Raw genomic sequence first — 21,879 nt, 5'->3', positions numbered from 1 at the left:
TCTTGTTGGGTATTTTGTCACAACAACCCAAAAGGTAACCAAAACAATAACCCATTTTGACTTATTTTTATCTTTTATTTTTTTAAAAACTTATTAAAAACTAGGACACAAACAAGGCCTAGGCCTATGAAGGATCAGGATCAAAATATCAGTCTTCCAACTTTGCATCTTGTCCCACTGGAAGGTCCGAAGGGGCAATAACACAGAGCCGTTGTCTATGACAGCAGTTCCTTCTTCTGGCATTCTCCCTGAAGGACCTGCCTAAGGCTGTTTTACAGTTAAAATTTTTTTTTCAGGTAGGGATATACTTTAATAAACCAGTAACGTAGTTGTTTATCATTATCATCAAGTATTATTTACTGGCTGAACAGTAGGTCTGCTTCCACCAGAAGCACCACAAACCTGGGCAGGATGTGACAATGTTATGACAGCTACCACATCACTATGCAATTTGAATTTTTCAGTTCCTTTGTAATCTTATGGGAATATTGTCACATACATGAACTTTTATTAACCAAAATATTGTTAAGTGGTGCATAACACTGGGAGGAGTCAGGGCATAGGTCAGTGGTGAAGCACTTGTGTGACCCTGAATTTCCATGCCCAGCTCAGCAAAACAACAACAACAACAACAACAAACTAGGATATTTTGTCACCAGTATTCTTTTTTTTAAATATTTATTTTTTAGAAGTCATTGGACATGGGGCTGGGGATGTGGCTCAAGCAGTAATGCACTCGCCTGGCATGTGCGGGGTGTTGAGTTCGATCCTTAGCATCACATAAAAATAAAATGAAGATGTTGTGTCCACCGAAAACTGAAAAATAAATATTTAAAAATTCTCTCTTCTCTCTCTCTCTTTAAAAAAAAAAGTAGTTGGACACATACCTTTATTCATTTATTTATTTTTATGTGGTGCTGAGGATCAAACCCAGAGCCTCGCATGTGCTAGACGAGCTCTCTACCGCTGAGCCACAATCCCAGCCCACCAGTATTCTTGAACTGCAAGAAATACTAAAGGAAGTCCTTCTGGCTCTTAATGGAAATGAAAGCAAATAGTAACTGAGATCTATAGGAAGGAATAAAGATTATGGAAAATAGTTAATATGTGGTGAAATATAAAGCTGTTTTATTCTCTGAATTTCTTTGGAAAACATAGAACTTTTAAAAGTAAAATCATTGCATTTCATTTTGGAGTAGAATGTGTTAATATATATTTATTCCAAAAGTCTTCATGCAGTTTAAGCTTTATTATTTTTAGAAACATAAATGTCACAAACTTTAAAAATATCATTTGAAACTTTAATTTTTAACATATACTTGTTTGTATGTTATTTTGTGAAATTTTAACTAGTAGATTTGCAGTGTTAATATTTTGTTTCATTCAACTTTTGCCCACTCTAAGGGACTGGCACAAAAAAAATTAAAATGCAGTATTTGTAGTAGAGGTTTTTTTTTCTGTTCCTCCTCAATATGATTTTGGTGTCAGATTTTTAGGGAATGTGTTCTTTTTACTTAGTTTCATTTTATTGGCATAATTATTCATAATATCTTCCTGTCCTTTTTCGGGGGGCGGGAGTTGCTGGGGATTTAATTCCAGGCTTTCTGCATGTTAAGCAGGTGCACTACCACTAAGCCATGTCCCCAGCTCTCCTTTTTCTAACTTTTTGAGACAGAGTCTTGCTAAGTTGCCTAAGCTGGCCTTAAACTTGTGATGCTCTGGCCTCAGCCACCCGAGTAGCTGAGACTTACAGGCATGCACCATCTATGGTCCTTTTGTGGCTTAGTCCATGCAGAGATGAAGGTCAGGAGCAGTGCAGGGGTGTACTCCTAGGTTTATATCTGGGACAGCAGGCATGCATGTGTGGCCTGCCTTCTTTTCTTTTTGATGCCAGCAACTGTAATAGTATGTCCATTTACATTCCAGTTATTGTTCGTTAGTATATTCTCTTCTTTTTTTGTGATCTAAAGAGAAAGGTATTTGCCATTTTGGTTAGTTTTTTCAATGAGCCAGTTAACCTGGGAGTGTGTCATAGTGGTAGTTGATTCTGGCAGGAGACATCAGTGGAGACCAAAGTTTGATAAAGAACAAATTGCCAATCTATTTGAAAGTGGGAAATGGTGACTTTATTTTTTAAAAATTATTTTTTAATTAATGACTTAATTTTTTATTTTTTAATTTGTTATACACAAGAATTCATTTTGATACATATAATGGAATATAATTTTTCCTGGTTGTACATGATGTAGAATCATACCAGTCTATAGTTATATATTTACGTAGGGTGATAATGTCTGATATATTCTACTACCCTTCCTACCCCGACACCCTCTCCCCTCCCTTCACAGCGATTTTATTTTTTTGTTACTAGGAATTGAACCCAGGGGCACTTTACCATCAGGCTACATCCCCAGCCCTTTTTTATTCTGAGTCAGTCTTACTAAGTTGCTTAGAACCTTACTAAGTTGCTGAGGCTGGCCTCAAACTTGCAATCCTCCTGCCTCGGCTTCCTGAGCCATTTGGGATTACAGGCATAGGCCACTGTGCCTGGCTGTTTGTGTGAATTTATACTCACTTATCCTATATTGTTTTTGTAAAAATATTTTTTTAGTTATCAATGGACCTTTATTTTTTATTTATTGATGTGCAGGTGCTGAGAATCGAACTCAGTGCCTCACACTGGGTGTGAGCTCTGCCACTGAGCCACAACCCCAGCCCCTATATTGTTTTTTTACTGGACTTTTAAAAAAAAATCTTTGTTATTTTTCACTAAATATTGCAAATTTCCAGTCATTGTCTCTTCAATTATGATCATATTTTTATACCTCTTGTTTCTGCCTCTTTTTCTGAGGCCATAACTTTTTAAAAATATTTTTTATATGTATGGACCTTTATTTTATTCATTAATTTATATGTGGTGCAGAGGATCGATCCCAGTGCCTCACACATGCTAGGCAAGCCTGAGCCACAGCCTCGGCCCACTGAGGCCATAATTAAAAGTGTCAAACTTCCTCAGTTTTTCTTCCACTTCTTAATGGCCTTCTGTATTTTATGCCCATCTTTCTTCCCACACTGGGTAAATTTTTTTTCCATAAATTATCTTCAACTTTGCTAATTTACTCTTAATCGTATGTAATCTGCCACTGAATTAACCTGTGAAGATTTTAGAATTTGTTATTATATTTTTACTTTCTAAAGCTTGTTATGCTATATTTGTCTTTATAGATTGCTGATCTCTGCAGAATCTTTCAGACTAAGCAGGGTTGTTGTTTTTTTTGGAAGGGGGACTTTGCTTTAAGCATAGTAAGCTTAGTTTTATAATTTGTCTAGAAATTGTCCAAGATTTTAAGGGTTTGTTGCAGTTATATGGTTTCTACTTGTTCTTCTGATTCATTGTTTTTATGCATTTTATCTTTGCCTGTGTGCTGCTCATTGTCTTTGAAAAATTTTAAGAATAGTTAAATGATGCAAGCTGAGTGCACCTATCTCTGGAGAGGGTTTATGTTTGCTTCTGCCTGCTCCTTAGGAGTTCCAGCACTTCAGAACTATGTTAATTTAAATTAACAACTTGAGGATTTATGGACCACTCTAGTGATGTGAAAATTGAGGTGCAAACCCATGTGAAGACTGGTTTCTTTCTCTCCCTGCTTACCCAAGACCATATCTTGCAGGACTCAATGAAGGAAAACTTTTCTAGAGACAACCTACTGTAGTGGACCCCAGTTTTGCTATATGTCCCCTTTGCAGTGTTCAAATTTGCCTGGATTAGGAGGTACCCTTAAGACAAAAGTTGTTCCCACTTTCTCTTCAGTTTTTTTTTATATATTTTTTTAGTTGTAGATGGACACAGATACCTTTATATATTTATTTTTATGTGGTATTGAGGATCGAAGCCAGTGCCTCACATGTGCTAGGTGAGCACTCTACCACTGAGCCACAACCCTAGCCCTTCCCTTCAGTTTTGGCCTGATAATTTGTTACTAGCTTGCTAGTACTTTGATGTTCTGGGCATGTTAAAAATGATATTTTACCTAGACTTTTTAGGTTTTTTTTCCCTATGGGAGGGTTGGTCTAATAATATATTTCTGAAATTGGTGGGTTCCTCACCAAATAATTACTTTTTCACCATTTTTTATTTTGACTTTTCTCATCCTCAAATCATAAATATCTTATGTATCATTCTTTTATGCTTTGATTTTTCCACTTAAAACTACTGTACTGTACATTATCATAAATGGTACTATAATTCATGTTGAACTCTATCACCTAAATCTAGTGTCTTTATTGTATTACAGGAACACTGGACATCCAGAGCTATTTTGCAGTTCCAGAAGTTGTGTGGTCTGAAACCGTTAGTAGGAGTAGTGGATGAATATATCGATGGAATCCTTAACATTTTTCTGTGTGATACATCCTCACATGAAGATGTCTATTTCCATCATGTCTTAAGAGCAGAGGGCCATGCTATTGTATGCCGAGAAAATGTCCCTTCCAAGGTAGAGCAGTGTGGATGCATTTTGCAACATATATTGCTTGCTCTCAACACTTAAATTTAATACAGAAGGTTGTTTGATTTATTCTTTAATTTTAGAGACATTCATTACATTGCTGACTTCTTAATGCAGAACACTCTTAATTTTTAGATGACCATAAAAACCACATTTGGCTAATTAACCTTTAGAATATGAATACTTTTGCCAGGGTAGGTGGCACACGTGCCAGTGGCTGGGGAGGAGGCAGAAGAATCTCAAGTTCAAAGCCAGCCCCAGCAACTTAGCAAGACCCTGTCTCAAAATAAAAAATAACAAGGACTGGGGATGTGGCTAAGTGGTTAGGTGCCCCTGGGCTCAATGCCCAGTACAAAAAAAAAAAAAAAAAAAAGATTGACTATTCTCCCTTACTCCAAAGTATTTCAAAGTGTATAGTTATCTTAGGTCATCCTAGAGAAAAGCAACACTTTTATTTTACATTATTGATAGTGATTTGTTGATAGTGAAAGCTGTATCCCTGCTAATATTGATGCTAATTTTTGTAACTATGTAAAACTGTCAATATGGAGCAAGCTTTTAACGAAGAAGATAATGTACCTCCACAGCACTTGAGAATTATGAAGTACTAACTTTCGTCCTTTCTTTTTTAATTGGATAGTTAAACCCTTCCTCATTTAAAATAAATTATCTATTTATTTTTATCCAGGGCTTCAGAGACCTAAATCCTTTAGCTTTATACACTCAACCCAGTGGAGGGCCAGATAAAGTTGTCTTGACAGAACTGGGTTATTCTTCTCAGCAGCACTATTTTAATGAAGACCGAGAGATAAGTCCTCGATCCAAAGAGAGCGATTTCCATGCCCTGGTAAGTTATATTATAATAAGAGTTAAATTAAATTATTAACTATTATAATATTTACAAATATTATAATAATTCCTTTAATTAACTCTAGTTATCCTCGTTTTACAGATGAGGGAACTGAGGTTTTCCAAACTTAGATGCACAGTGATCTTACAACTAACCTGTTCCTCATTGTTAGGCAGCTTAAACCTTTGCAGTATTTGTGCTTCCTCTGGTGATTTCTCCTATTTACTAATTTCCTCTGTGTAGTTGTGCCTTCCCTTCTCTAACTCAAATGCTGTCCTTCTTACTCACTGCTCGGGTTCTTCTTCACAGATTCTGATTTTTTTTCTCTTTAAATGTTTGCCAACCCTCTCTCCATCCACAGTTACAACAGTATTATTATAACATCCTTTTATTATGCATTATTCTAGCCACAGAGCAACAATAATTATTGAACTTGTGCTACCTCACAGGCACTGTTCTGAGTGCTCACATGTATAGAGAATTTAACCTGCATAATAACATTCCCATTCTAAATAAAAGGAAAGTGAAGCTCATGCTAAGAACTTAATATTTCTTGAACAGATAAACAGGTCCTCTTGAGTCTGATAGTCCAGTACCTGTTGACATGAGGAATAAGAGTATAAGAAGTGTTTAATCTGAAGGCTGGAAATATTTTGTTGTTGATATAAGGCTTTTTATTTTTGTTGAATAAAATAAAATGTAAAATATTCTTTTTTGAGTTTTAAAAAATGTAGATTTTATTTCTTAGAGCTAAAATGTAAACTATTCTTTTGTTGTATATTATTGTATATCTGACTTTTAAAGTTATAGAGATGATTTTTTTAGTAGATATTTACAAATTATTAGAAAAGATTAAAAAAAGCCATTTTGACTACTGGGAGATACTCTGTTACAAAAATAAAGTGTATTAATGTTCAAAACTAAGAAATTTTAGATCTCTAGTTAAATATTAAAATTAATTGGGCTGGTGGCTGGGGTTGTGGCTTAGTGGTAGAATGCTTGCCTAGCATGCAAAGTATCCCTGGCACCACATAAAAATAAAAACAAATAAAATAGAAGTATTATGTCCATCCACAACTAAAAAAAAATTTTTTTAATTAATTTGAGTTGGTTTGGTTCATAACAAACCTGAATTCTTCTCATTCTAAATGGGTTCAAAAGAGTTACATTTCCTCATTTTATAATGAATTGAACTCAACCTTTAATATTTTTAGAATATTTTATCAGCTGTTGATGTCTTCAGATAATCATTGTTCAGTTCTAGAAATATAGGAAGACTCTCTTTTCTGTACAAAAGGACAAAACTCTCCCAGCCCACCCCACCCCAGGTCATATTTTGATATAGCAAGACTGCCATATGCTACAGACACACGTGCCTCCCCCCGTTCTTTCCTGCTCATCTTTTAAGCATCCTAACAGTTTGTTATCTCCTTTATTGCATCTTCCCAGACATCCTCCCTCAGTAATATTTTCAGTACCTCTCTGTGATGGCGCTACTTGAGAGATTGCACTGTCATGACCTGGTTGTGTGTTTTCCTACTGTATTTTTTACTTTAAAGCTGGGACCTGCGGTATCCTTCAGAAAGGTATCCATAGACATTTGGTCAAATATGCTCAAAAATGGTTTTTGCCTAAAAATCGTTTTCCAGAATGGGAGGGTCTAGGGTCAGGGATAAAGTTAGAAAATAAAGTAGCATTTGAATGAACCATAGCAAAAAATACCACCAAAATTTTATAGGCATGTAGATTTTGTAAACAACATTAACATAGAAAACAAAGTAATTTCTTTCATATCTACTAAAAAGATATTAATGATGAAAAGTATTTAAGTCATCTTAAATCTATGTCAAAGGAGCCATTAAAGGATTCTGAATTCAGTTCTCTGAAAACTCAAAAGAGCTGTGAAGAAGATCTAAAGTGGTCCATTCCAGAGCCAAAGGATCTGAAGGAAGAAAATGAGGTAGGAGAAGGAAAGGTAGTTTTTAAAAAATATGTAATTAATATAATTAATTCACAAATGAAGAGACTGAACTAAATTAGCTGTTTAAGCTCTGCTTTTATTGTCATAGATCATCTCTCACAGATGAATTATAAATTCTCTCTTTAGCAGTCTCCAAGATCAGTGTTTTGGGGACATAACCTTGATCATGGAAAAGAAAAGGCACCACCTGGCTTTGATGTGCTAGTTACTCTCCTGTGTGTTTATGCCATATTCAAGAATTGTGCAGTACCTAAACACTGGGATTGAGAACAATGCTAGGGAAAAGGGTTTATAACTTTTTTGAAGGGCATGTTTTATCTTTATTTTAGTCAAATGTTTACGTACACATAGCCTAGAGTCCCTCATGACCATTTCTCCTCTGTGGCCTATATCCTAAAACAACCATTTTCATCTATTTTAGCTACTTATTTTGGAGTTTTACCTCTATTCCTTTAATACATACATATAATTTTCTGCTTTCTCAGTTTTATGTATCTGTGTTCTACTCAGTAGAAGGATGAGGGCTTAGTTCTCTTTCATCATCCCTTCACCCTACCACACATAAACATAACCGTTGTGTCCCCTCTCCACCATCCATCATACTAACTGAGTAGTATCAAACTTTCCATTAGGTCACCACTCACATTTGCATTCTTATGGCTGTAAATGCTGTTCATGGCTCAGGCACATTGTATGCTATGACACCTTTTCCTTTCCTGCATAACTTTACTTTGTCTTATCATCTTTCTTTTTAAACTAATATATGGCAAAATTGACTTTCTTTTGGTATAATTTTCTGTCAGTTTTAATATACAAGTAGTTTCATGTAACCAACATCACAATCAGCATGCAGAGTGACTCCATCAATCTGAAGTAACTCCCTTGTGCTACCCTTTTTTAATCAATCTCCTCCATATTCCTGACCCCAAGCAACTACTGATATGTTTTGTCTCTCTAGTGACAGCAGAATGCATTACAAATCATATTACACACATAGAGCATAATTTTTCATACCTCTGTATACAAAGTATATTCACACCAATTTGTGTCTTCATACATGTACTTTGGATAATGATGACTATCACATTCCACCATCATTTCTAACACCATGCACCCTCCCTTCCCCTCCCATCCCTAGAGTTTGTCTATTCTTCCCATGCTCCCCCTCCATACCCCACTATGAATCAGCCTCCTTATATCAGAGAAAATATTTGGCATTTGGTTTTTTGGGATTGGCTAGCTTCACTTAGCATTATGTCCTCCAGCTCTATCCATTTACCTGCAAATACCATGATTTCATTCTCTTATATTGCTGAGTAATATTCCATTGTGTATAAATGCCACATTTTTTTATCCATTCATCTTCTGAAGGGCATCTAGGTTGGTTCCACAATTTAGCTATTGTAGAAAATGATATAAAATCAATCAAAAAATGTATGAAAAATGTTCATCATCTCTAGCAATTAGAGAAATGCAAATCAAAACTACTCTAAGATTTCATCTCACTCTAGTTAGAATGGCAGCTATTATGAATACAAACAATAAGTGTTGGCAAGGATGTGGGGAAAAAGGTACATCATACACTGCTGGTGGGACTGCAACTTGGTGCAGCCAATATGGAAAACAGTATGGAGATTCCTTGTAAAATTGGTAATGGAACCACCATTTGACCCAGTCGGTCTATACCCAGAGGACTTAAAAACAGCATACTACAGGGACACAGCCACATCAGTGTTTATAGTTTTACCTTTTTAGAACCATCATATAAGTGGAATCACACAGTGTTGTAATCTTTAGGACTGGTATCATTCATTCTTCTAAAGTGTTGCATTTAGCAATTTCAAATCAAAGCTTTTGACTACTTAGTTTGGATTTATTGTAAGGATGTATCATGCTTGTATAGCTTTTCATCCACTGAAGAACATTTGGGTTGTTTCCAGTTTGGGATAATTATGCATAGAACTGCTACAAGTATTTGTGTACAGATTTTTGTGTGAACACAAGCTTCCTTTAAGGAAAATGCCTGGGAGTAAAATTGCTGGGTCACATGATTATCAAATTGTTCCCTAGAAAGGTTGTATAATTTTGCATTCCCACTAGCAATCTGTTCTAGTTGCTCCACACCCTTGCTAGCACTGTGTATTACCAGTAATTTTAATTTTAGCATTCTGATAGGTGTTAGTACTAGTACAACATGGTATATTTTGCATTTCCTAATAACTAATATTGTTTAACATATTTTCTGTACTTAATTGCCATACATACGTAATTTTTGTAGAAATGTCTGTTCAGGTCTTTTGCCCATACTTTTATTGGGTCATTGGGTTTTTTTTTTAATGTTTTTGAGAATTTTTAATATATTCTGGATGCTACTCCTATGTCAGATATGTGATTTCAAATATATTCTTCCACTTGTAGCTCATATTTTCATCCTTTTAATAATGTCTTTCATGTAGCAAAAGTTTTTAATTTTGAGAAGGTTAAGATATCAAATTTTTTTCTGTGTACAGTGCTTCCAATATTGAGAAATCTAAATTAATTTGGGGGGGGCGTATGGTGTTAAGACAGGATTTATTTTGTTGTATATGTGGATGTTCAGTTGTTCAAATATCATTTGTTGAGAAGACTATCCTATCTAAATTGAATTTCCTATAAAGCATTACCAAAATTCAGTTGTCCATATTTGTAGTTTTTTTTTTTTTTTTGGGGTGTGTGTGTGTGTGTGTGTGTGTGTGTGTGCGTGCGTGTATGCGTGTGAGTTGTGTATGGTGCTGGGGATTGAACCCAGGGCCTTTCACATGGTAGGCCAGTGCTCTATCACTGGTCTACTTCCCCAGCCTAGTCATCCATACTTATATGAGTTTATTTCTAGACTGGATTCTGTTCCATTGTTCTGTTATATCCATCCCTTTATTGTACCAGACTTTGAATACTGGCTTTAGAGTAGTCAGGTAGTATAACTTCTCCTATTTTATCATTTTTCAAAATTGTTTTTTAATACTCTAGTTCTTTTTTCCTTCCTTATAAATTTTAGAATCAGTATATCTATATTTGGGATTTTGGTTGGAATTGTGTTAATTTGTGGATAAATTTGAGGAAAGTTGATATCTTTATTCTCTGAAGACAGAAGCTACCTGCCTATTAATTTAGGTTTTTCGTTTATATCTTTATCATGTAGCTATAATTTTCAGTATTCAGAAACTACATGTGTTTTGTTAGCTTTATACCTAAATATTTCATTTATTTGGAGCTATTTAAGATAGTTTCATTGCTAGCATATATAATTTTTTTTAAATTTTGAACTTATACCTTGTGAACTAGCTGAACTCACTTATTAGTTCTAGGAGTCCCTTTGGGATTTTCACATAGGTAGTGGTGTCTGCAAATTAGTAGTTTTATTTCCTTCTATCTGTATGGATTTAATCTACCTGCCTTGCTCTGGCTAGTATTTCAGATACTGTTGAACAGGAGTATGAGAGAGAATATCCTTGTACTCCTGAAAAGTTTTACCCATGCATGAATGTTGAATTTTTGGTGGGGAGTTGGGGTACTGAGGATTGAACTCGGGAACACTCAAGCACTGAGCCACATCCCCAACCCTATTTTTGTATTTTATTTAGAGACAGGGTCTCACTGAGTTGCTAAGTGCCTCACTTTTGCTGAGGCTGACTTTGAATTCAAAATTTTACTGTCTCAGCCTCCCGAGCCGTGGGATTACAGGTGTGCGCCCCTACACCCAGTTGAATGTTAAATTTTGAATTGTTAAATATTGAATTATGTTTTGCATATATTAATAGTCTACTCCATTAGATATTGGATAATGAACCCTATTTGGCCATGGTGAATTATTCTTTTATATATTGCTGGATGCGATTTGCTGATCCTTTATTGAAGATTTTTATGTCTGTCTGCATGAAAGCTATTGATCTGTATTTTCTGGAAAAGATATCAAATCTATTTCATTTCCTTGTTTTATGGAGTTTAAATATTATTTATGGTATACAAAGTAAAGTTTTAATATACAGTTTTTATGTATAGATTGTGGAATGGCTAAATGAAGCTATTTAATGTATTTCTTACATACTTTCTTTTTTTGTAGTGAGAACAATTTAAGTCTACTTTCTTAGCAATTTTCAAGTGTACAGTTTGTTGTTGTTAACTGCAGTCACCAAGATGAACAATAGATCTCTTGACTTATTTGTCCTGTCTAACTGAAATTTGTGTCCTTTGACCGGTATCTCCCCAGTTCCCCTCTCAGCCTCTAGTAAATCATCATCTTACTATTCTGTGAATTCACTTTTTTTTAAATTCCACCCATAAGTGGGAGTATGTTTTCATCTGTGCTTGGCTTTTTTCAGTTAACATGATGTCCTTCAAGTTGTCCATTTTGTCACAATGATGGGATTTCCTCCTTTTTATAAGGCTGAATAGTATTCCATTGTGTATATATACCACATTTTCTTTAGACCTTCGTCTGTTGATGGATGCTTAAATTGATTTTATATTTTGGTTGTTTGTGAGTAAAGATGCAGTAACATGGGAGTACGGATGTCTTTTTAAGATATTGGTTTCATTTCCTTTGGATTTATACCCATTAGTTAGGCTGCTGAATCAAATGGTAGTTTTGTTTTTAATTTTTTGGGGAACCTCCACATTGTTTTACATAATGGCTATACTAATTTATGTTCTCATCAGCAGGATACAGGGGCTTCCTTTTTTCCACATCCTCACCAATACTTACTTTTTATCTTTTTAGTAAGTTATTCTAACTTGTACTGAGATAATTTCTTTGTAGTTTAAATTTGCATTTCTCTGATTATTGGTGAGCATTTTTCCATATGCCTGTTGGACTTTCATATATCTTCTTTTGAGAAAGGGAGAAATCTGTTTTCTTGGCAGAAATTTTTTGTTTGCTGTAATCTCCTTTGTCTGTTTTTGCTTTTATTGCCTTTATTTTTGGGGTCATACTTTAAAAAAAAAAAATGATTGCCAAGACCAGTGTCTTGGGGCTTTCCCCCTTTGTTTTCTTCTAGTACTTTTACATCTTACATTTAAGTCTTTAATTCACTTTGAATTGATATTTGTATGTGATGTGAGATAAGGGCTTAAGTTCATTCTTCTCTGTGTATAGAATCCAGTTTCCTCAATACCATCTATTGAGACACTGTTCTTTCCCCCATTGTGTGTCTGGGTATCTTTGTGGAAAATCAGTTGACTGTAATGCATGGATTTATTTCTGGAATTTCTACTCTACTTCATTTGTCAATTTGTCTGCTTTTATGTTAGTACCATGCTCCATGTATTATCTGTTCTAGGATCTGTGCCTTTACATAATTCCAGAGTAAGTTTTTGCCTGCAAAAATACCTTGCTGGGTTTTCCATAGATATTTCATTACAATATTTGATTAATTTTGAAGAAAATTAACATCTTTATTATGTTGAATCTTTTAACATGAATGTTGTGTATCTCTCCATTTATTTAGGTCTTTGATTTCTTATCTCTGCACATTGTAATTGTCAGTATATAGGTTCTGTATATGTTTTATTAATTGTATATATAATGTTATTTGGTATGATTATAAATGGGGTATTTTTAATTTCAGTTTCTGCATGTTCGTTGCTGGTATGTAGAAATGAAATTGATTTTTTTGTGCTGATCTTGTATAGTGCAACCTTGATCACTTAGGAGGGTTGTTTTTTTTTTTTTTGGTTTTTTTTTAGTAGATTATTTGGGGTTTTCTTAGTCATGTCATCTACAGATATGGGTTTTTTTTCTTTTCTGGTCTGCATGGCTTTTATTTCTGTTCCTTGCCTTTTGCACTAGATAGAGCTTCTAGCACTATGTTGAATAAAAATGGTGAGAGACAGACTTTCCTGGCTTCTTATCTTGGAGGAAAAATACCAAAGATGTTAGTTAGCTCTAAGTTTTGTATAAATATTCTGTGCAAATTGAGGAAAGTCTCCTCTATTCTTATTTTTCTGAAATTTTTTGGCATTTTAATTTATATGTTATGTTTTTTAATTATATCTGTGTAGGGTTTCCCCCCAGTGGTATATCTAGGAATTACAGTATAAACCCTGACTTCTTTTTACAGTGGACTTAATGGGTAATTTATCACTGAACAGTATGTCAGTATCTTACCATCATATAAATCATCTTCTTGCTACCTTTTTACTATCCTTATCTTATGTATTAAATTTACATTGAAATTTCATAACGTTATATTTCTTGGTTTCCACATTCAAATATATTCTTAAAAAATTAAAGAGGAGAAGAGTCTATTTCATTTCTGCTGTTCTTCCTTTTTCAGTGCTCCAGCTTTCCTTCTGATATCATCTCCTTTGCATCCAAAGGATTGGAATTCTTTTTAGTATAGGTCTACTGACAATAAATCTCTTAGTTTTCTTCACTGACCATATATTTATATCTTCATTTTAAAGAACATTAAAAATATGAGAGGTATTTTTGCCAAATATAGAGATCTTGTTTGCTACTGCTTTTTTCCAGTACTTTAAAAGCTGCTTTTTTAAAAAAACGTATTTTTATTGTTGAAATTTTTATTTTATTTATTTATTTGTATGTGGTGCTGAGGATCAAACCCCGTGCCTCACACAGCTAGGCAAGCCCTTCACCACTGAGCCCCACTTTAAGCTTCTTATTGCAGTTCCTTTTGGCCTTCATAGTTTCTGATACAAAATTCACAGCAATGATATAGCTCTGTCTCTACATGTAATATTTAATTTTTCTCTGGCTCCATTCAAGATAATCTCTGCCTTTAGTTTTCAGAAGGTTGATTATAATCTGTCCAGGCATGAATTTTCTTGGGTTTATGGTGTTTGGGGTTTGCTAAACTGGTAGGTTTGTGTCTTTGGAAGTTTTTAGCCACTTTTCTTCAAATTATTTTTTGACATTGTTCTCTTCTTTTTGGAAATTTAATTACACAAATATTAAATATTTTGACATTGTCTTTTAGTTTCTGAGGCTTTAAAAAGAATCTTTTGGGTTTTTTTTTTTTCCCCAATCTTTTTTTCCTCTGTTCAGATTTGGTAATGTTTATGGATCTGTCCTCAAGTTCACATGCCTTTTCCTTTTATCTCTATCCTGCTATATTGAAAAGAGGGCCAGCAATATTCAGTATAAAAACCTTCACCCAATTTCTCTTTCTTACTGTGCTTGTTTTGCTTTCAGTTTTACCCTCCAGAAGTCTTTCTTGGCCCTCTGGAAGACCAAGAGGTGTGGTTGCCTGAGTTCTTGAAACAGGGCAGGGCTCTGAATATCTCATAGCTGCTCACACTGACTTTTAACTGATGTTCTTGTTTTCATTGCCACATTTTACTCCTCTTTTTAAAAACCTTATAGTGCATTTCCTGAACTTTTAAAGTATTCTATAAATTTGGGTTGCTTCTCAGTTTTTCTCACTATAACCTCCGCAGTCTGCTTTATTGGGATTCCTTAATCAGTTGACAGTTGTGTGCTTTCCTATATCCAGAGTGTGGGTGGTTTTTTCTTTAGTCTCTTTGACCATGGAGTTTATACCTTAAGTCTCTTTGTTTTGTTTTGGTGGCATTTCAGGAACACAGGAAAAATAAATAGCAATAAATTGTGTATTTAAACTGCCATCCTTGCTTAGAGTCAGGAAACATTATAAAACTAAATTTTAAAATATGCTCATAGGAACTATAAAATATAGTTTTTCTTTGTCCTCTGATACATTCTAGGATGAGATCCCCACTGGAATGCCATGCCTGGAGTCAGTGACCATAGGTGATGATATCTGGGATGAGAACTGGCTACCACTGCAGGCTAAAATAGGAAAAGGAGGTGATGCTGCCTCCCATTTATTTACCTCAAGCCTTGGTGGAAAGAAACAGTGTCCTACATGTGAAGAAATGCCACAGAAGGTTAGACCCTTGGGATAACAGAAAGAAAATCACTACTGCAAAGAGGAAATTTAAATTTAGTTGTCCAGGCCTTGAAAAAGCTATATGTTCTGGAATTTAAATGAATTTGTCAGGTTCTAATTCATAATAGTACATGATTTTAAAAAAAGTGGTAGTAGTACATAAGTGGGCAGAGGATCCAGCAGAGGGAAGTCTTATTGTGATTATCTGCCCTTTCAAGTGTTATGATATCTGTTTTATCATTGGCCCACCCAGTCAATGCTTTGGAATCCATAAAAAAAACTGAAGAAACTGTTTTCTGAAATTTATTTTTGTTGCATTAGTCTTTTAATATAACCTTGGGTTTCTGCAGTCAGGACATTTGCTCATATTGTGCCTAACTATATATATTTGAAATATGTTTTCCCCTACTTATAAAAAAGAAGAAATACTTGTGAGAAAGAAGATGCAGTTAAGTTACTCCCTAGTATTTATGCTTTTTAAGTATTAGACGATCATGAAAAATCATGTAGCTATGGAAACAATGTTAAATACTACAAACAGGGTTGTTTTTATGTTTATGAGATTCAAGCGTTCAGAGAAGTTGAAGATGTTGGGTGCAGACCCAGAACAGAAGAAGGAGAGTCACAGTGATGTAGAAAGTTAATCTGTACCTTTCTTGTTCGATGCCTGTTTCTTCCTTGCCTCTACAATGCCCACATTATCCTCTTTGTTTGGTCATGTGTTACTATTCAGTTTATTGCGTTTTTCTTTATCTTCTAGGATTGGTGTTTTCCTACACCCAAAGATATATGGGATGATTCCTGGCAGCCTTCAGGCCTTGTGAATGGAATGAAAGTAGAAATTAAAAAACGAGAAGAGCTGGATACTCAAGAAAAAAATACTGGTACAACCAGAATTCTAAAGGTAAGTGTTCAAGGCAGGGGATGTAGCTTGGTGGTAGCACTTGTACCCAGCATATGTGAGGCCCTGGTTTCCGTCCCCATCCACCTCTGCAAAAGAAAACAAACAATAAAGAATAAAATATACTCTACAAATTAGCTTAGAACTGGAAGGAAAATGTATTCCATCATCAAATCCTCAGATAACATAAAAAAAGAATAAAAGAGAAATATCTAATGAATTTTACAGTAGCATTTGCATGGGTAAGTACTTTCATTCTCAGTAAAATAATGAGCAGTTGATACACTATAGAGGCATAAAATTTATACTGACTTTAGAATAAATTTTAATTAATATTCTCTCTTAAGAATAAAATCCTGAGCCTAAAATTAAAAGCCTGATTAAATCTGTATTAGGCAGAGAGAAAAATAGGCATATCCTATAACAGCCATATTTTAAGCTCTTTTGTAGTATAGACCAATTTCTTCTTTTGTGTTGCAATGTCAGAAAGCAGTAACTCTGGCACAAAATCCATGTTTCATGTTTCTCACATATATTATATGAGTGTCCTGAGAACAGCAGGCAATTTGTGTAAATCATGAAATTTGGTACTAGGTCTCTTATTAAAAATTAGAATTGGGGCTGGTGTTGTAGCTCAGTGGTAGAGCACTTGCCTGGCATGTGTGAGGCCCTGGGTTCAATCCTCAGCACCACATAAAAATAAAACAGAGGTATTTAAAAAAAATCAGATTTGGGGAAGATGAATCTTCTAAGTGATATATGTTGTACAGAATACAATCATTCTGTTTGACAGCAATGATAAAGCCATTCTATAGTGCATAAAACAGTCTGTTCCAGAAATTTAGGTTACTTAAGGGAATGGATTTAGTTTTAGCATAACATAGGCTTTTATATTTTGTGATATCACTTTTTTAAAAACATCAGCTTTTAGTCATGAAAGTCATTAGGAAAACTAAGAGGCCCAGAGTAGCCAAGGCAATCCTTAGCAAGAAAAATGAAGCAGGAGGCATCACAATACTAGACCTTAAATTATACTACAGAGCTATAGTAACAAAACCATCATATTGGCACAGACATGAAGACCAATGGAACAGAATAGAAGACACAGAGACAAACCCTTAAATACAGTTGTCTCGTACTAGACAAAGGTGCCAAAAGATAGCCTCTTCAACAAATGGTACTGGGGAAATCCATATATAGTAGAATGAAATTGAACCCCTATCTCTTACCCTGCACAAAACTCAATTCAAAGTGGATCAAGGACCTAGACCAGAGACTCTGTAAAGAAAATATAGGCCTAAATCTCCATCATATTGGCTTAGGAACAAAGTTCCTCAACAAGACTCCTAAAGCAAAAGAAGTAAAATCGGGAATCAATAAATGGGATGGTATCAAACTAAAAAGCTTCTTCACAGCCAAGGAAATAATCAAGAGCATGTAGAGAGAGCCTGCAGAATGGGAGATCTTTGCCATCTGCACCTCAGTTTGACCATTAATCTCCAAGATATACAAAGAATTGAGAAAACTTAACACCAAAAACCAAATAATCCAATCAGTAAATGGACAAACTGAACAGACACTTCATGGAAGAAGAAATATGAATGGTTAAAAATATATGAAAAGATGTTCAATATCTCTAGCAATTAGAGGAATGTAAATTAAAACTACACTGAGATTCCATTTCATTCCAGTCAGAATAGCAATTATCAAGAATGCAAGTAACACATTGGTGAGGATGTGGGAACAAGGTACACTCGTCCATTGCTGGTAGGACTGCAAATTGGTACAACCTCTATGGAAAGCAGTATGGAGGTTCCTCAGAAAACTTGAAATGAAACCACCATTTGACCCAGTTATTTCACTCCTTGGCACATACCCAAAGGACTTAAAATTAGCATACTACAGTGACATAGCTGCATCAATGTTTATAGCAACTCAGTTCACAATAGCTAGCTATGGAACCAATCTAGGTGCCCTTCAACAGACAAATGGATAAAGAAAATGTGGTACATAAACACATGGAATATTACTCAGCCATAAAGAAAAATGAAATTTCAGCATTTGCTGTTAAATGGATGGAACCAGAGACTATCACACTAAGTGAAACAAACCAATCCCAAAAACCAGAGGCTGGAAGGCTGGATGTTCTCTCTGATGTGTGGATGCTAACTTACAATAAGTGGTAGGGAGGGAGGAATGGAAGTTCACTGAATTAGACAAAGGAGAATGAAGAGAAAGGGCAGATGGGAATAGGAAAGACGGTAAATGGATCAGACATAACTTTTTTATATTCTTATGTAACTACACGACCAGTGAAACTTCACATCATCTACAATTACAAAAATGAAGTGTTATGTTCCATGTGTGCCGCAGTCCGGCTGGGCAAAATAACCGGGAGGTGATAAAAAACTTGAAGGTTGATGCAGGAACTGCTTTATTATGGAACAACAGCGGTATATATACATAACTGATTACACACAGCTTGATTAAATTATCATCATCCAGATACAGCAATCAGCCAATAAGGAATCCCCACCATCTTAATGGCTCGGTGGCGTTGCCTCACAAACCACTCCTCCTGACAAACTTCCAGGCGCCATCTTGACTTGATCGCAGCCCCCAACATCCCCCCCCTTTTGTTTTATTAACAAGTATGTGGTTTAAGGACCGTGCCTGTTTTAGGTTGTCTAATACTACATATGGTCCTTACCCATCATTGGATGGTCTGACCTCAAGTCGTCAGCCTCCTGGCTTAGGTTGGTACCATTGTAATTGGATCTTACCCGTCTTTGACTACCGGCCCAATATATTTAGCCATACTTGTGGATCTGTGTAATCTATACAAACACCATAAACAACCTGCCACAAGCAGGAGGAGGAGGATACAAAATGCCACAATACCAAGCCATTTACTGCTCCAAGTAAGAAGCCCTTGGAAAAATTGTACCACCAATGACACTGTCAGCAAAGATACCCTGGTACTATTACAATTATCAATAGATTAGTTCATAATGCATATAAGTGATACACAGTCCAGGTAAGTTCTGTAAGCAGCTTAAAGCAGAGGAATCCATTAATATGTCAATTCCTTCTTGAAGTATTGATGCAGCAGTTTGTACAGTTTGTGTGATAGCTATCACAGAAGCTGCAGCAGCAGTAGCAGAAACAGCAACAGCTGTGATGATGGTAGCTGTAATTCCGAAGTCTCATTTGGTTTTTCAGTAATACTGGAAATTCTTATCTTTTTGTTTTCACTGGCACTGGGATGAAAGTAGGAATTCTGGCAATGATGGCTAAAGAAAATTGTATAGCATTCCAGCAGGCACTAAGAAAACAATTTTCTGAACAATTTAGTACATTATCCTGAACAGAATTATTATATATAATGGAAAGGTGAAAGTAAACAAACAGATCTGTTAACCTCCTTTTTTGTTCACATTTTAAAACAATCCTTGTAAATTTCTGAATTTAGGTAGATTATTTCAACATTTTATTAGTTTTTTTTTAACACCTAGAAAAACTTGTAAGCTTAATTAAAATGTCTTTAAAAAGACATCTTTACTTTCATCTGTTTAAACTGTTTAAATCACGTGAATAAAAGATATTTGGATCCATTTTTTTTTTAATTTTCATGAGCGCTTATATGATTTGGACATACGCACATACAGACATATAACACATAACACAAGTGTGCACACATAACACAATAGTAAAGGCCTTGTAGCTTTTCACAGGCGAAATCTCCATTGCAATGTTTAAAAACTCCACAGTTGTTAAAAAATAGAACTGATCAGAAAAACATTAACCTAGGTCTGTATGAGCTCAAAAAATAAAATTGAAAAAAGCATCCTGGCTACCACCTGGGTTTGACTCTTCTTTTGATATCTCATCCTTCTTCTTGTAACTTGCATATGGGTCTGAAGGTATTCCCACAAGTAAGCCCCAAGGTTTTTTACATTTGAAATAGGCCTTAATGGTGCTCATTATTCATTAGCCTCCAGGTGTGGGAGAACCATTGTTGCAGATGTAAGGATAGCTAAACTGGAGTTCTGGATATCAGCTATTATGGATTTGAGCCAAATCATCTTTTTGGTCTATAGAAATCGCTTTAGTTAGTCTCTCTGGAATCCAAATCGGCTGCTGTTCTCCCTTGTCACTTACCCCCAAGCGTCCCGGAGTTCCCCCGTATGGGCTACCATTTGCCGCAGTCCGGCTGGGCAAAATAACCGGGAGGTGACAAGCAACTTGAAGGTTGAAGCGGGAACTGCTTTATTACGGAACAACAGCGGTATATATACCTGATTACACACAGCTTGATTCAATTATTCAGATACAGCAATCAGCCAATAAGGAATCCCCACCATCTTAATGGCTCGGTGGTGTTGCCTCACAAACCACTCCTCCTGGCAAACTGCCAGGTGCCATCTTGACTTGATCGCAGCCCCCAACACATGTGTGTATGATATGTCAAAATACAGTCTACTGTCATGTATAAACAAATAACAGCTTTATTGAAATATAATTAGGACACCACCATGATTCGCTAAGGTATAGGATTCAGTGTCTTAGTATACAGAGTTGTGCAACCTTCACTATATCTCTTTTAGAACATTTTCATCACCCCCCTAAAACCTCCATACACATTAGCAATTAAGCCCCTTCCTATCCTCCCAGAGCCTTAAATGACTACTGATCTGTTTTCTGTCAGTAGGTATTTGCTTGTCTAGGACATTTCCTATAGATGCCATACAACGTATGGTGTTTTGCGATTGTCTTTTATTTAGCATTGTCTTCAAGGTTCATCAGTGTTGTTGTATGAATAAGTATTTCATTTGTTTTGATAGTTGAATAATATTTCATCATATGACATAGTACATTTTATTTATCCACTCATCACTTGATGGGATTTGTGGCTGATTGCACATTTTTTTGTCATTATAAATAATGCAGCTAAGAATATTTAAGTACAAGTTTGTGTGTGGACATGGATTTTAGTTTTTCTTAGTTATATAACTAGGAGTAGAATTGCTGGGCCATGTGATAACGCTGTTTTTAACATTCTGTGGAACTGCCATACAGTTTTCCAAAGCAGCTGAACTATTCCCACCAACAGTGCATGAGGGTTTCAGCTTCTCCACCTCTTCAGTACTTTTCTAGTTTTTTAGATGTATGTGTATACATACTGATAGATATAATGTATGTCTCATTGCATATTCCTGATGGCTAATGATGTTGAGCATCTTTTCATATGCTTGTTAGAGCCATTTGCTTATATTTGGCAAAATATCTCTTTAGATCCTTTGTCCATTTTTTAAGTTGTAATGGTATAATACTTTATTACAGATCCCTATGAGATACATGGTTTTTAGAATTGTTGACTGTTCTGTTGTCTTTCACTTTTTTTTTTTTTTTTTTTTTTTTGGTAGTTGTACTTGGACAGCATCCCTTTATTTATTTTTATGTGGTTCTGAGGATCAAACCCAGTGCATCACACATGCTAGGCAAGCGCTCTGCCACTGAGCCACAACCCTAGCCTTCTTTCACTTTCTTATGGTATCTTTTGCATCATCAAATTTTTCATGAAATCTAATTTTTTCTTTGTTTACTTGAGTTTTTGGTATCATATGTATGACCATTACTTAACCCTAGGTTGTAAAGATTAATACCTGTTCTTTGTTCTAAGAGTTTTATAGTTTTGGCTTTTAAATTTAAGCCCTTAATCCATTTTGAGAAAA

General features: G+C 35.3%; 1 protein-coding gene across 5 annotated transcripts in view; it reads left to right on the top strand.

Annotated features, from left to right (window-relative positions):
- Tdrd5 (tudor domain containing 5) overlaps positions 1–21,879 on the top strand; it is a 67,977-nt gene that overhangs the window by 34,394 nt on the left and 11,704 nt on the right. For 4 of the 5 annotated variants that reach the window (XM_046430274.2, XM_058574428.1, XM_046430275.2 and 1 more), the window contains 5 exons: positions 4,296–4,496; positions 5,197–5,355; positions 7,211–7,318; positions 15,059–15,241; positions 16,004–16,147. In XM_046430274.2, coding sequence (XP_046286230.1) covers positions 4,296–4,496; positions 5,197–5,355; positions 7,211–7,318; positions 15,059–15,241; positions 16,004–16,147 — 795 coding nt within the window. The remainder of the gene's footprint in view (positions 1–4,295; positions 4,497–5,196; positions 5,356–7,210; positions 7,319–15,058; positions 15,242–16,003; positions 16,148–21,879) is intronic. The other variant, XM_046430276.2, reaches the window with a different exon arrangement.

The sequence above is a fragment of the Marmota monax genome, unplaced genomic scaffold (assembly GCF_021218885.2).
Source record: "Marmota monax isolate L192 unplaced genomic scaffold, Marmota_monax_Labrador192_F-V1.1 WCK01_AAM20220418_F8-fsc00055, whole genome shotgun sequence".
Lineage (NCBI taxonomy): Eukaryota > Metazoa > Chordata > Mammalia > Rodentia > Sciuridae > Marmota > Marmota monax.
This window is presented reverse-complemented; position numbering and strand designations above follow the sequence as displayed.